Source organism: Cygnus olor, chromosome 9 (genome assembly GCF_009769625.2).
Source record: "Cygnus olor isolate bCygOlo1 chromosome 9, bCygOlo1.pri.v2, whole genome shotgun sequence".
Classification (NCBI taxonomy): Eukaryota; Metazoa; Chordata; class Aves; order Anseriformes; family Anatidae; genus Cygnus; species Cygnus olor.
The window spans coordinates 13,907,394-13,922,510 of NC_049177.1; the positions used below are offsets into that span (position 1 = coordinate 13,907,394).

The 15,117-nt window shown below is 36.6% G+C and overlaps 1 protein-coding gene across 3 annotated transcripts in view; it reads left to right on the forward strand.

Moving 5' to 3' along the window:
* Positions 1 to 15,117, forward strand: part of ATP13A3 (ATPase 13A3) — a 58,413-nt gene that overhangs the window by 38,233 nt on the left and 5,063 nt on the right. For 2 of the 3 annotated variants that reach the window (XM_040567004.1, XM_040567005.1), the window contains 16 exons: positions 1,239 to 1,256; positions 1,354 to 1,507; positions 1,599 to 1,719; positions 2,450 to 2,574; positions 3,393 to 3,571; positions 4,035 to 4,157; positions 4,240 to 4,319; positions 5,126 to 5,168; positions 5,264 to 5,373; positions 6,222 to 6,318; positions 7,164 to 7,236; positions 8,124 to 8,301; positions 8,981 to 9,168; positions 10,229 to 10,317; positions 10,750 to 10,830; positions 14,199 to 14,288. In XM_040567004.1, coding sequence (XP_040422938.1) covers positions 1,239 to 1,256; positions 1,354 to 1,507; positions 1,599 to 1,719; positions 2,450 to 2,574; positions 3,393 to 3,571; positions 4,035 to 4,157; positions 4,240 to 4,319; positions 5,126 to 5,168; positions 5,264 to 5,373; positions 6,222 to 6,318; positions 7,164 to 7,236; positions 8,124 to 8,301; positions 8,981 to 9,168; positions 10,229 to 10,317; positions 10,750 to 10,830; positions 14,199 to 14,288 — 1,749 coding nt within the window. The remainder of the gene's footprint in view (positions 1 to 1,238; positions 1,257 to 1,353; positions 1,508 to 1,598; positions 1,720 to 2,449; positions 2,575 to 3,392; positions 3,572 to 4,034; positions 4,158 to 4,239; positions 4,320 to 5,125; positions 5,169 to 5,263; positions 5,374 to 6,221; positions 6,319 to 7,163; positions 7,237 to 8,123; positions 8,302 to 8,980; positions 9,169 to 10,228; positions 10,318 to 10,749; positions 10,831 to 14,198; positions 14,289 to 15,117) is intronic. The other variant, XM_040567006.1, reaches the window with a different exon arrangement.

Below are 15,117 nucleotides of genomic sequence, written 5' to 3' on the forward strand. Positions count from 1 at the left end.
TTAGAATAATGTTTTGTTAAAGTCACTGCATGGTATGGAATTTGTGCCACCCCTGTACTTTTAGAGATGGATGTTTTAAGTGCTAGGTTAAATAAAATCTACCTAGCAGATTTTTTGTAAACAGGGAATTAGAGTGAGTGATTATACACAGATTATGACAGAGTAAGGTAGCAGGAGGGTATAGCAGGTTGGTTGTTCTATGAGTCTTCTCCTGCAGTGGATAGAAGCTTTTCTTGTTCAGAACTCAGCATACGTGCGCAGCAGTCATTAATGTGCAGTAATTGACAAATTATGAATGTTCTTAAAATTTACTACATGATTTTTCTGTCGTATAAATCAGCAACCATGGCCTCATTCTGAAATATCCTGGTACTTCTATAATTTAGCATTGTGGTTTGACCCAAGCAAGGAGCTACGTACCACACAGCTGCTTGCTTGCTCTCCCCCAGGCAGGATGAGGGAGAGAATCAGAAAGGTTAAAAGTGTGAGAACTCGTGGGCTGAGATAAAGACAGTTATGGGTAAAGCAAAAGCTGCATGGACAAGCAAAGCAAAATAAGGAATTCGTTGCTACTTCCCATCAGCAGGCAGGTGTGCAGCCGCTTCCAGGAAAGTAGGGCTCATCACGTGTAAAAGGTTCTTGGGAAGACATGCCATCACTCTGAATTTTTCCCCCTTCTTTACCTTCGCTTTTATTGTCGAGCCACGTTGTTGTTGCCACATGGTATGGGGCATCCCTTTGGTCAGTGTGGGTTCCCTGTCGTGGCTGTGCCCCCTCTAGCTTCTTGTGTACCCTTGGCCTGCTGGCTGGCAGGGCAGCATAAGAAACTAGAAAATCCTTGGCTCTGTGTAAACACTGCTCTGCAACAACTAAAACATTGCAGTGTTACCACTGTTTTCATCAAAAATTCAAAACACAGCATCATACAAGCTTTTACAAAGATAACTTTATCCCAACCAAAATCATGACATTTGCACAGGCTAAGCAGATGGGTTGGACTGTGAAAGGTCTTGAAATTTCTAATCAACAAATCAAATTCTGATATGTCTCATTTAATCTAAAAGGTACTAAATAGATGTAGTACATTCGTATTCAACTTCTATGAAATCCATTACAGAAGCAGTGCAACTATATTGGGAATGTTGTATAGATTCATTTACCGTTTTATCTTTAAATACTTTGTGTCTGGAAAAATACTTCAAAATATTTACAATAAATGTTTCTTTTTTTTTTTTTAGGAATTGTTTGAGCTTTCAGTAAGTATGTTTTTTCAGTTAAGCATCTACCTCTTTTCTTATTTTTTTCAGCATTTATGTATATAACCTTTTTCTTCTTCTGTCCCATATTATGCAGACCGGTTATGAGATTGGAATTGTGCGCCAGTTTCCATTTTCTTCAGTTCTGCAACGTATGTGTGTGATAGCAAAAACTCTTGGGGAGAAGAGAATGGATGCTTATATGAAAGGTGCCCCTGAAGTGATTGCCAGCTTGTGTAAGCCAGAAACAGGTAAGGAACAAGCTAATGTTTTTTTCCTGTGTAGCTCAGCTGTGAAGTGACTAATTTTAATAACTCTAAACTTGACTTTTTTTTTTTTAAGTTCCCATTGACTTTGAAAGTGTCCTGGAAGAATACACTAAGCAGGGCTTTCGAGTTATTGCTCTTGCTCACAGAAAATTGGAGTCTAAGCTTACATGGCACAAAGTTCAAACTATTAATAGGTAAGAGTGATTTCACTTTTTCTTTATTTTATTTTTTAGCTAAGTAACAGGCATTAAATGCTGCATGCTTTGTATTAATCACATAAAGTTTACTTTGGCTTAAACCAATTATTACTCTTCTTTAGCTGGCTTCTGTCTTGACATGTTGTTCTGTTTATTCCTTATACCTACTCTGCTCAGAACCTAGGGATTTAAGATGAGGTGTTAAAATCTACAGTAGCAGTGGAATACATGAGACCTGTAAATACACTGAGTTTCATGTAAAATAAAATTAATGAGTTGCTTTACTTAGTGTATATTAATCTCTAGCTTTGGCAATGGAATTTGGTGTCTTTGTATGTTAAGGTTCAGCTAATTTGGAAAAGAAATTAGCCGTGCATTCTAAACATCTTAAAATTTGGTTGTCAATGCTGTTTCAGAGCATTTTTTTCCAGGAGTAACCTTTATTTTTGAGAATGTAACTTCTAGAATGAGTTCTCATTGAAAAAACATACAGTTATGCTTGAGTAGAAACACTGCTTTTTTATACTGTTTTTTGCTTTTATTTTAAATTTAAACAAAAGAAATAAGTGAATGAGAATGATGGTCTCTCTTGGGTCGCTTTTTATAAGGTGAATTCTTCACACCTTTTCACATTAGAATAAAAATTTGTCTTTAATTTGATAACCAGAAACAGGTTCTTTAGACTACATCGAATAATGGTAATTCTTCCTTGCCTCCTTTTGTACAGAGATACTATTGAAACCAACATGGATTTTATGGGGTTAATCATAATGCAAAACAAACTAAAGAAAGAAACCCCTGCTGTACTTGAAGATTTGCGTAAAGCCAACATTCGCACTGTCATGGTTACAGGTTAGCATGTAAACGTTCATATTCCAAATATAAAAATTAGTCTTTTTTGGACTGGCTTATTTTAATTTTAGGTGTATGAAGTAAAATTTTAGTGTCAGTAGACTAGGATTATCCTGTATGTATGCAAGAATGAAGTTTGGAAACTATTGTGAAACTATTCAGACCTTTCATTTTGGTTGAAAGGTGTTTTGGCAAGTCAGAGGCCTGAAATCAGTAAAAGGGGTTAATTCCAGTTCTACTTTGTAGAATTCACAAGTTACTTTATATTGTATTGAAGGGTGAAAAATCTTTGGAGGTCTTTGGACTAGGGGAAAGTTCAGGTCTAATCTCATAACTAGCTTTGAAGGGGAGATTGAACTTCATGACCTCCTGAGGTTTTGTCCCTACTGTTTTGACTTATGTTATGGTAAGTCACTCTGGAGTTTTTGTAAGAATAGCTTCTTATCCAGCTTGTGGGCTGGGTGTATCTGTGCTAGGTTTTCCATGAGATATGAGCATTGGCTTTTTTTAAATCACAAATATTACAACTTTGGAACAAATTTATAACGGGTAGCAACAGGACTGTGTTCATTTTGCATGACCTATAACCATGTTTAAAAAGGGGTGATGCTAGTGCAGGGGAGGAATTTAACAGATAAACCATGACATCTGTACCTGTAGACTTGTTTGGCCCTAAGGGTGTTAGTGGTACGTTCAGCAGTTGTCCTCCTCCTCGCTTAAAACTGACTTTATTACAGCTTTTTCTTTCGTGTTAAATATCATTGCATGCTATAGATCCTTTTTTAACTCAAACCTTTTACAATGCAATTATTTCACAGGGGATAACATGTTAACTGCTATCTCTGTGGCCAGAGACTGTGGAATGATTCTACCTCAGGATAAGGTCATTATTGCTGAAGCACTACCTCCAAAGGATGGGCAGGCTGCCAGAATCAACTGGCATTATGCAGATACCCTTGCAAGATGCACTAGTTCATCACCAGCCATAAACTCAGAGGTAATTTGAGCATTGTTACACCCTTAAGAGTATAAACAATTAGTTTTCCTGTTCAGTTTTTTTCCCTTATTATTATTCCCTTAAATAGGAAATCTGCCATTAAGTAGCAACTCAAAACTGTTGTGCTATTTAACTTACAGTTTTTAAAATATCGATGTGTAGTAAAATAGCTTGAGGAGCTAGTTTAACTTCAATAAGAGATTTGACATTGTAGCTGTGCAGAAGGTTTTTTCCACATTTCAGTCTGTCAAGACTGCTTTAGCTACATGTAGTGGAAACATTGCGCCATGTATTCTTGTTAGTAAATAAATGCTTTAGTTGTATGAGGTTTTCTTTCAAGTACAACTTTGAGAAGCCTGCACTAGGGTGGTATCTTGAGGAATAATCCTATGTGTATTGTCTTGAAATTACAAAGTACCTATTTAAATGCACTACAGCTAGAGATTTAAACTACTTTTGATAGGATATTCCAGTTAAATTGGTCCATGAAAGCCTTGAGGATCATCAGATGACCAAATACCATTTTGCAATGAATGGAAAGTCATTTGCAGTGATTTTGGAGCATTTTCAGGACCTGGTACCCAAGGTGAGCATTTTACTTGAATCTGAGCACTTTTGATGGTGAACAGACTGTGTCCTGTAAGCACTAAGAAATTTCTGTCTTCCAGCTTGTGTTACGTGGCACTGTGTTCGCTCGCATGGCACCTGATCAGAAAACTCAGTTGGTGGAAGCTTTACAAAATGTAGAGTAAGTATTTCTTCCGAGTATAGAAAGGGATGGTGGGTTATCCACATACAGGATGTTTGGTGTGATGAGAAGGAAAAAAAAAAAAAAGTATGCTGATAACTGTTATACCAAATGAAAGACTGGGCTAAGATCACTTCCCAGGGTTGGTAAATAAGCCTATTAGCTGACCTAGAATGAGAGTACCACCATCTACTGGTTAGCTGTGGATATCTAAGTTGTGTGAGCTTCAGACTTTTCATTAAACTTGGTGTTGAATAACTAAACTGACTAGCATGTTTATTTATCTGATTGCTTGGCTTAGTGAACAAATGTATCAAACTTATATGTATTAAAGAAGTACTAATGGGATGATTTCCATTCACTTATTGTCAATATATTGTCAGTCAGCGTCAAGGCTCAAACTGTTAACCTAGAGACTGTTACTCCTTTAACTACTTCTTTCCTTCATGATTTTTCAGAAGCTTTATTTTATTCTTTGACACTTGTAGGATTATTTTTTTAAAAAACTTTGTAGCTATACAAAATAGTACAAAAGTCTGTCCTGCTTACAGTAAAGATGCTATAGACCTTCTTGGAATGATGGAGGGCTGATAGCCAGGTTAATCAAATGAATAATGAGTAATGTTACTTTTCAGTCTGCTTCCTTATATGTATAATAGGAACAGTAATTGCTTTTAGCACCAAGAATTATTTGTTTGCACAAACCCAGAGCATGTCAAATAATACAGAAGTATTTGGTGAAATGAGTTAAGCATACTATGATTAGGGAATAGTCCGGAATCCTAACATCTGTTTGTTTTTTATAGTTACTATGTGGGCATGTGTGGTGATGGTGCAAATGACTGTGGTGTAAGTATTTCTATTTTGTGTATAGAACTGCTCAGTTAAGTTTTACAGCTGAAAGCATGTTTTGAAATGTTCTCTATTTCAATACTAATTGGCAGGCGCTAAAGAGAGCACATGGTGGTATATCTTTGTCTGAACTTGAGGCTTCCGTGGCATCACCGTTCACTTCCAGGACACCTAGTATTTCCTGTGTGCCAAAGCTGATCAGGTAATGCCACTTGCTATGAGCTTAAACGTGTCTCTGTAGCTCATTCTATTTACACCGTGTTAGTATATATGTTTGTTATTACAGGAGGTCTATTTGAAGTAAAGGTCAAGCCGTACATTTTAAGTACATGTTTCTTTACTGAAGGTACTCTCAGTAAGGACTTGTAAAAGTATGCTTTAGTATTTTGTTTTAAATCCTTTAGTCCATAGAAAGCTCATTTCTTACAGCATGAGAGAAGGTTCTATGTGTTAGTACTTAATTTGATGTCTTAGTGACTACTTTAGTTTCCACAAAGGCTGTGTGTAATTGCAAGCAATAAAATTCTTCCTATGTCTTTGCTTCTCAGCACCATATTAAGTAGAAAAAAAAATTCCTAGGTGGAGTTTGACCAATTTTGATTCTAGAATTGGAAGCTAGATGATAATTTTGGATAGAGGTCCAGAGAAGAATCTAATTTAATCTATGTGGAACTAACGAAGTAATGGATATACAGAAACATTTCTGAAGTCAGTAGTTGTGACTTCATGGTCATTTAATACATGTAGTAAACTTGTGTTACACAGAAGCATTTGCAGGCCGACCTTCATTTCAAAACCTCTGTTAGAAAGCCATGTAAAGGCAGAGAACACTGCAGGCTGGTGGTGGCTCAGTTCAATCGGCATACTAGCGACTGTATCTGAAATTGTACCATTCTGAACCCTGTTTTTTCTGTCTGAGCACTTGTCTTCAGCCTAGTGTCACTCACAAGGCTTGAGGATACATTTAATTGCAGTTAATGTTTTGCTAAGTGGAGCGTAACTGCTTGCACAGAAAGCTTTCAACTTATACGATTGCATTTGTTTTGACAGGGAAGGTCGTGCTGCTTTAATAACTTCATTCTGTGTATTTAAATTCATGGCATTGTACAGCATTATCCAGTACATCAGTGTTACTCTGCTATATTCTGTAAGTATTTAATTGTGGTTAAGCACAGTGTCAATGTATTTCAGATTCAAAAGTTGATAAATATTTAAGAAATAGTTGCAAGCTTCTTTGCGAATATGCAGCATTCACATTCTAAAAACTGTCTTTGGATTAAAAGTAATGTTAGTCACAGCATTGTTTGCTTTCTTTGTGCTAACTGTTGGAAAAACACGTTGATATATTTTAAAAAGGCAATAATTAATGCCTGTGAATAGAGAGTCTCTACAGTTGGAGTCCAAATAAGCATATAAGTTAAAAAATATAAATTTTTCAATTACTTAAAAATGGTCAACATTTTAAAATATCCTAGGTTTTTTTAAGAATGGTACGATCCCTTTAAGCAGGGATTGAAATAGAGCAGCTACAGATATAATGTTAGGAGGGAGAAAAAGCAAGCAGTATTTCCTTTTAATGCGATTAGACTCTCAGTATGGCATGTGACCTGTTTAACTTGGATCACAAAATACAAATGGACCTTTGAGGTGGAAATTTTGACAACTGTGTGACTCCATACGGAAGTTATGGTATTTAGAGAACTGTATGCCTAAGCTAATATTTCATGGGTTTATAAGATTCAGTAATGTAAGTTGTAATTGAAACAGCTTTCAATTACAAAAAAGCTTGTGCACTTTGAAACTGAAATTTGCATACCTTCTTGATCTATCAGTTGTAGAGCACTCAAGATTTGCAGATAAAGGAATCCAGTTTGGCAAGAGACTGCCTGATGTATAGAGTGAAATTTAAGCAATTGATGCAATAAAGTTTCTCTGTAAGATACTTCTTGGTGTGAAGAAATTACCAATGTTTCAGTTGTGGTTTCTGTCTAGATCCTGAGCAATTTGGGAGACTTCCAGTTTCTCTTCATCGATTTGGCAATCATTTTGGTGGTTGTCTTCACTAGTAAGTATTGTGCTGAACTACCCCTGCTGGCTTCAGTGAAGCAATTTTTATGTGGTCAGATTCTCTTTAACATCTTACTGTTCACTGAAATAAGCACTGGGTTGTGTACAGTTAAGGTGTTACAGCTATTACAGTATCTGCATTTAAAAACAAACAAACTAGACACCAAACCTCTGTATTGGATCAGATTCAGCTGATGTTTGTGAAATGTCCTCATGCAAAAAGCAGGTCATGGGCATGAGCTTAGAAAAGTAGCTCTTCACAGTACAGGAAGTTACAAATCTGCCCTGATGTGAGGAAACTTTTTTTGGAATCCAAAACAGTAATTGTTCCAACATGATCTTTCTCAAATGTTTTGACTTCTTGCATTTTTAGTTAAACTTCTGTCCAGAAACTGGTACACTTGCAAACTATTATCTGGTGAAGTATTTAATTTCACACATGACCCTGGCACTCAGTTCATCAACTAACAGCGGAATTCTGTTTTTCGAGTTTAATAGAAATTGCTGCGTTGAAGCAATGGGAGACCAAAATCAAGGAAGCTAGCTATAAGCTCTTGTGCCAAACAAATGGGAAGTTCACCCTAGGATTTTATGACTGACATATCTGGAGTTTGGCCAGACGCACTAATTCCTTAAGTCTCATGGTTTATATTATTGTCCTGTGCTGCAAGGAGTAACTGGCCTATATAAGGCACTGTGGCATTAATCTAGGGATGTATAATCTTTTCCAGGTGGTCTCTCACTCCCAGTTTGGGACTATGCCGATAAATTTCTAACGTGTAAAGCTCTAGAGGTCATGAGCAAGTCATTTTAATTCCACAGAATGTGAACAGGCTAACTGTTGAAAGCCGTTATGATGCAATATATATTTTTTTCTTTTTACAGTGAGTCTGAACCCTGCTTGGAAGGAGCTTGTCGCACGAAGGCCTCCATCAGGTCTTATCTCAGGTCCACTTCTGTGTTCCGTTTTGTCTCAGATCATCATCTGTCTTGCTTTCCAAACCTTTGGATTTTTTTGGGTCAAACAGCAGCCCTGGTATGAACCTTGGACAACAGAATCTGAGTAAGTGTTTCAGTGACTCTGTATGTGATACAGTAATGGTCAGAAAGGGGTCATCAGTAATGCTCTTTCTTTATCTATCTACTTTGGAGATTTTGTAAATTAAACTTCTGTATGGCAACTTGTTAGTCTACTGATCATTTCTTTTTGTTAAAAGCATAGTAATACATAGGAGCTATACAATGACTGAGATGCAGGATTGGGTCAGAGCCAGACTGCAGGGTCTGAAGACTATTCATCTTTGGGACAGTTGAGATTGAAATTTTAAGTTCACAGTTCAGACCTACTTCAACTTTATATTATAAAGTTTTGTTTTCCTGTTAAAGTTCCAGTAAATCAAATTCATATTTCTGAAAATGAAGAGGTGTTTTCATTTTAATATTTTTTCTAGTTTACAGTATTTTCTTACCTGTCTTCAGAGTCTATCCACAGTGACAATCCCTATACAGTTCATGTAGGGAACTTACAAGCTGGAAGCATAAAAGAACTTGAAGCACGGAATTCACAAAAATTGTTATTTCCCTGCCACAATCTTGAGTTTCTCATTATGTGTAGTAGGTGTTCAAGGATATGCTTTTTTAACTAGTGCAGTAATTTGTTCTGCCATTTCTTTTGTTAATGACTACAATTCAGCCTTGTTTGCCTTTTCTCCTTAACTCAGTGTTAAATGTTTGTGTTGTAGTGCATGTAATATATTGGATGCCACAAACACCAGCTCTGCACATGATGGGAATGAGACTCATCAAGATGAACATAACATTAAAAATTATGAAAACACAACTTTGTTTTTTATATCCAGCTTTCAGTACCTCATAGTGGCAATTGTCTTTTCTAAAGGAAAGCCATTTAGACAACCATGCTACAAAAATTGTAAGTCCTTTCTTATTATATACAGCTATATAAGACGTTACCTTATTATATACGGTCAAGTAAAACTTCAAGTGAATTACTTTGCACTTACTCATCCATGGCTTGCTTACAATTCTGATGTGCTGCTTCAGCAGGAATAGGGTTCCTAGAAGAACATAGTACAATTGCCCTCTGGTAATCACAGACAGAAATAAGGAAGTATTAAACAATGGTGTAATAGGTATTTTGTTTGTATAAGACAAGAGTATCTATGTCTTCAAAGTTAATTGTGTATAATATACTTTTAAAGAGAATGCAGCTGGGAAATCCTGTAAACGCAGGCAGGGCCATGGCACTGTGTGAAGTTTTCTCATTGACTCATGGCATTTCTGGCAGGTTGATATGACTGAACTCTTTACTTTTCGTAATAATCTAATGTTAAATTGGTTGGCCTGTACGTTTGCGGTATTTGCTTGCTAACGTTCTTATAATTCTGTTGAAAACATATCTGGTATATTTTAATAATTAGCTGGCTAGTCTTCAGAATCTTGAACTCATTACTCTGTTTTAAGCTTAACTGTAACAAACTGGGAAAAACTGCTCAGTAGAAAGTTGTGTGCTTAGTTGTGGTCTGTTAACAAATATTTCTGTTTGCCTGTGACTTACTGCATAACGAGAGACAAAGATATAAGGCTGTGTATGTCTGTATATCTATATATATATATTCCAGCAATAAGGAGAGGATGAAGTACTTTGGGAGAGGGATGATGGAGTTACTCAGCTGAAAGCTTGCTGTGAATTTTCTCCTAAATCACTCTGGCTTTGTGGTCTTAACCTGTTTCAAAAGAAAAACAAACAAAAATGAAAAGAAATAACAAAAAAAATCCCAACTCTTGCAAGTAGATGCTTCAGTCCTTTTTTGTTCTGTCTCTATGAATATTAGCACAGCTTGTGTTGTGGAAAAAAAGTATCTTCATGAGGTTTAGATGCTGATATTTAGAGGGCAAACCTATGATATATGTAAGACCTGTCAAACTCTGACTGCGGGATGGTCTGAATAAAATGTTTTTTTTATTTACAGTTCTGTTTGTTACTTCTGTGATAGTTCTTTATGTATTCATATTTTTCATCATGTTGCATCCCGTTGAATCTATTGACGCATTTCTTGAGGTAAGATTCAGCAGACATGCGGGTATCTGTACTTCTCGGGATAACTGGCTGGCTGCCTCTTGAGCAAACTTGACCCTTTAGAGTTTTAATTTCTAATCTCTCGGGGAGGGGAGGAAATTTATTCAAAATCAGTATGTAGAGACAGAACTGAAATGCTTAAATTAGCATCCCTCTTTTTTGATAAAACTTCACATTGAATTTTCAACTGGATGAGTGTTTAAAGGCAGTAAAATGTTCTCAGGGAGACAAGAAGAATGAGAAGCAATATAACCTAATGGACTTGCATTAAGTATTAATATGTTTTAATACATCTGGGTTTATGTGCATATGTAGTTATATATTTACATGTGCATATGAATCCATAACTTGAAGTCTGTTTTGAGTAAGTTTTTAAATGTTTGCGATATTAACCTCTGGCAACTTTTTTCACAGCTCGTGTGTGTGCCATATGAGTGGCGCCTAAGAATTCTCTTCATTGTTATTATCAATGCAGCTGTGTCCGTGTTGACAGAGGTAAGAAATACAAATGGAAAAAAAATACTTATCAAGTGTTTTTCTTAGGGGCCTGGTTTGTCTTTTGTTTAGAAAGTTTCTCTTCACAGAACATCAGTAGAAGTGGACCACTGTTTGCTTTCTAGATTTACATTTCTAAAAACATCCTTCTAGGCTGGATTTAAGGTGTCAGTGTTTTCCGTGTTACAAGCATAACTTTAAAACCCTTTTTAGTCACAAGGAAAAACTCAATTTATTTCAACTAGTTCATAGGAGAATACTCTCCGTATTTATTTGCTGCATTAAATCAAGTCAGAATAACGTATTACTATATAAAATCATTATGGGAACCTATCTTCATTCAATTGGATCATAAACATAACTTAATGTTCAGAATAATGCAGGTCTGTCTATATAACTTGATCTGGTCTAAGTGCAGAAGTTTGTGCAGATTTGCATTTTCAGCCCTGATCTTGTCCAAAGTCAGTCCTTCAGGATATTTTAACCTCCTCTGCTGTGAATCAAGAGTTAACATGGGCAGAAACACTCCCTGCCTTTTGTCCAGGTACACCTATGTTGTTTCTGAGAATCTATGTTAAAAGAGACACATCTTCTAGGAAGTCTGGATGCAAAGCTAGTCATTTATTCCTGTGGTTAGTTCTTCCTGATAAAATGATGCCTTATTTCCAACCTGAATACATTTGGTTTTTGGTTGCAGCCATTAGTTATTTTTCTTCTGCAAGATGAAAAAGCCTTTTAACATTATCTAGTACTTACTACAAGTATACATTTTTACTATATATTATTATTTGCACCTTCTAGTCAGTGTTTCTATTATGATGTGAGAGATTGCTATCAAGGTAACCAGCATAATGTTTGCTTGGCTCATACCACTTTGGCCTTTGAAGATTACTACAGCATTAATATTTTTTCCAGTTGACCAAGTTTTCCCTTCTGTTCACAACATTAAAAGTAACATCAACCAAAGTTTTGAGGATACTTTAATAAAAGCGATCAAGGCTTTGAGATCAAAATGTGTTCCAAGTATAATGTGCAATGTATGCTATTACATTCTTCCCGATAGGAACATATATTTCATTGCTTTCATGTAAGTGATATCCTGTCTTTTCCAAAAGACGTGACAGTAGATACTAAATTATTTGGCCTTTGCCTTGTTGTTCACAAATTTATCTTTCTTTAATGATCCTGTGCCTTTCTAAGATTTTTCTGTAGTTACTTTAACCCTGTTTGTGATGGAGCCTTCCCTTTCATGCTTCCGTTTTTTTGTGCTACTAAACTCTTAGTTTTCTTCTTTACCTCCCTTTTTGTTTGTTGAATTTTGTGTATATTGCCATCTCTGCAAATATATAGAGTTATTCTGCAGAATCATGGCTTTTCGGTTTTCTGATAAATTTTAAACCTCCTAGACTGACTTTTTTTCCCTTCCCTCTTCTCCTTCCCTTTCTAGTAGAAAGTCTGATCTAGCACAGTGTGTTCCTCCACGTATTAGCACGTGTCTCTTGAGGACAAGTGATTCTCCTCTGGCTTAAATGTTTGTAAGGTTCTGCTCCTGTGCCTTGTTGGTAGCCGCATCCATTTGTAAACTTTGGAGTTCCTAGTATGCATGACCTAAGCAATATATTTCCTGTAAAGCATTGCTTTCACGAAGTATTTCAAACCCCAGACTCTCTTCTTCCTCTGCAAGTTTTAGGTGGTATCTTACAACATTTTAGTTAACTTTAATTAGCAAAACTGGTGGGATGATTTGTCACATATCTTTTATGTGGAATTTCCTATTTATCGTGTCGCCCATACTTTAGTAGTGGAGTAGAATTGTAAAATATGGTTTTCGTGATGTTAATTGTTTGGGACATGCTGCATTTGACTTAAAAGCCTGTTTCTTCCACTTTCACTGCTTAGTGCTTTGTTTAGTCAAAGAGAGGGGACTCAACAGCTCCTCTCAATTTAGTGTCGTTGGAAAACTTGCTTAGTATTCAAGTGCTGTCTAGTGATCCTCAAATCCCACACCCAGTTTTACAGTGCACACTTCGCCTTCCATAATTTCAGCCTTGTTATGTCCCACGTTTTGAACTGTATTTGTCCACCTCTAAGTGTACTACTCTGGGCTTCCTGAAGCTTTTTCATGTGGTGCCAAGTCATTAGCTCCAGTGTGTCATGTAGAAATTGCAGTCTGTTTCGTTCCTTTGCGTCCAGCATAGCTCACTGCCCTCCTGGCCTTGTGTCCCTGCCTGCATTTTCTTCTCAGACTTCTCACTACAGAGCTATTGAGTGCAATAGTCCACATCCTAAGTATTAAGGAAAAGCTGCTCTTGGCATATTATTTTTCTTTTAACAATGGACTATGTAGGTGTATCACCTATACTTGGTTCTGCTCAGACTAATTCTTTGGTAACTGCCCCTCAAGTGCCTCATAATGATGAGATACAGGGAAGGATTCGATCTCTTCTTCTGTCAGGCTTCCCAGTTTGACACTTTTGTCCCTGCTTCTGTGTAGTTTTTCAGTTGTTTCTACAGCAGGAGTTATCTCCAAATGTGGTTGTTACAAACCTATTTACTGAAATGCTGTGTGAAGCTTTTGCTCCTTCCATGTGGATGCCAGACTAGATTTGCAACATATGCATGTTGTTTCTGCCAGGTATTAAAGCCCATTATAGAAGTCTAGTCAATCAGCTCCGCTTCTTCAATGGCAGAAGTCAGTCAGATGTCAAACACAGATTCTGTCTGAAGATCAGAGAGTCATAGACTTAAGGCCTGTATGGCTAGATTTGTTCAAGGCTCTGAAGTGCACCCACACAGTCATATTAAAATAACCGGATGTACAGAGCATACTGTTTAACTTCCACCCTCTTTTCCAAAATCCAGAACAGCTCTTGCTGGTGAAGCTTCCAGAGCCACCAGAATTCCTACTGATGGCTTGGCTTTGCCACACGAAAAGCTTTTCTGTGAAAGCCATGGGTTTAAAACAGACAAAGCACAGCTATAGGATGAAGTATGCTGTAATGTTAAAGATGGTTTGAGGGGAAATGGCTTTAAGGACTAAAGTCTCTGATGCTTCATGCTTGTGTTTTTTTTAAGAGTACTGAAGCACATTAACAATGTGAATTAATGGATTTTACTTGTATTGGTGGATGCAGTTTTGGTCATTACTGCTATTGGTTTAAAGTATGTGTTCATATTCTTATATCTCATGTCAGCACTTGAAAACGTTTATCACTTAAGTACTGACAAATAACGTAAGCTCTGTTTTGCCTGGCACTGAATTAGTCTATCCTTAACACGTTATTTCAGGTTTTATTTGTAATGTGCACACTAACAACCAATGATCATAAACTTTTTTAATTCTTCCTACTCACTGCAATGTCTCACAGACTGTCCTCCTTGATATGATCCTTTGGAAGGTTGTGTTCAATCGAGACAAACAAGGAGAATATCGCCTCACCATACCCCAGCCGCCTCAGGTTGGAGACTAGTTTTTTGCTGTCATCATTTGAGTGCATGCACATTAATTCAGTTTTGTCTTTTTAAGATCTATGTGTCTGTTGTTTTATCTTAAGATTGTTTAGATTTCTCTAACTTGGATATTAAAAGGAAAGGTTTCAGGTTTCGTATTTCTCTCCTTGTTGACACAGACTTTAGCTCTGTTTTCCAAGAATCAAGAAGCAAACCCAGAGGACTGCCTTTAAGACTTTCCCCACTTTATCATCAGTTTGCATGTTAGCAAGTTTTGTTTGCATTGTCACAGATCGGCATGATAGGGCTGGAAGTATCTTGATTTGCATGGAAGCAGAACTGCTGACTCTGGGTCTAACCCAGTTCTTTATTAAATTAATTTGATTTAGTATCTCAGAACACTGTGAGAGCAGTAATTTACAGCAGGTAAAAATGAAACAAAGAAGGTGGGTAAGTTAGAGTACTTTATTACTACCCCAGATAGTTTAGGAGAATTCACGTCTTAGTTTCTGCTTTTCAGGTGACCATGAATTTTGGCTGAGTCTGCCCCTCTGTCATTAATATGTGAAGGAAATCTGTGTGAATTATGTATAAACTAGCTTTTTCTTTTTTAAGCCTCTGACTTACTGCTCTTAAATGGTTGTATATGTGTTCTTGCTAAGCATTACAATGATTTATTCTGTAGCACTAAATTTTATTAAATGTATTCACTTCAGGAGTGTGTTTGCCTTTTTGAGGCTGTTGAAGAACAAGTTGATGTGTGCTCACTGAAGAATGAAAGTTACGCTTAAGACTCTAGTTTGGTTTAGATCGCCGATTTATAGATTTATATTCAGA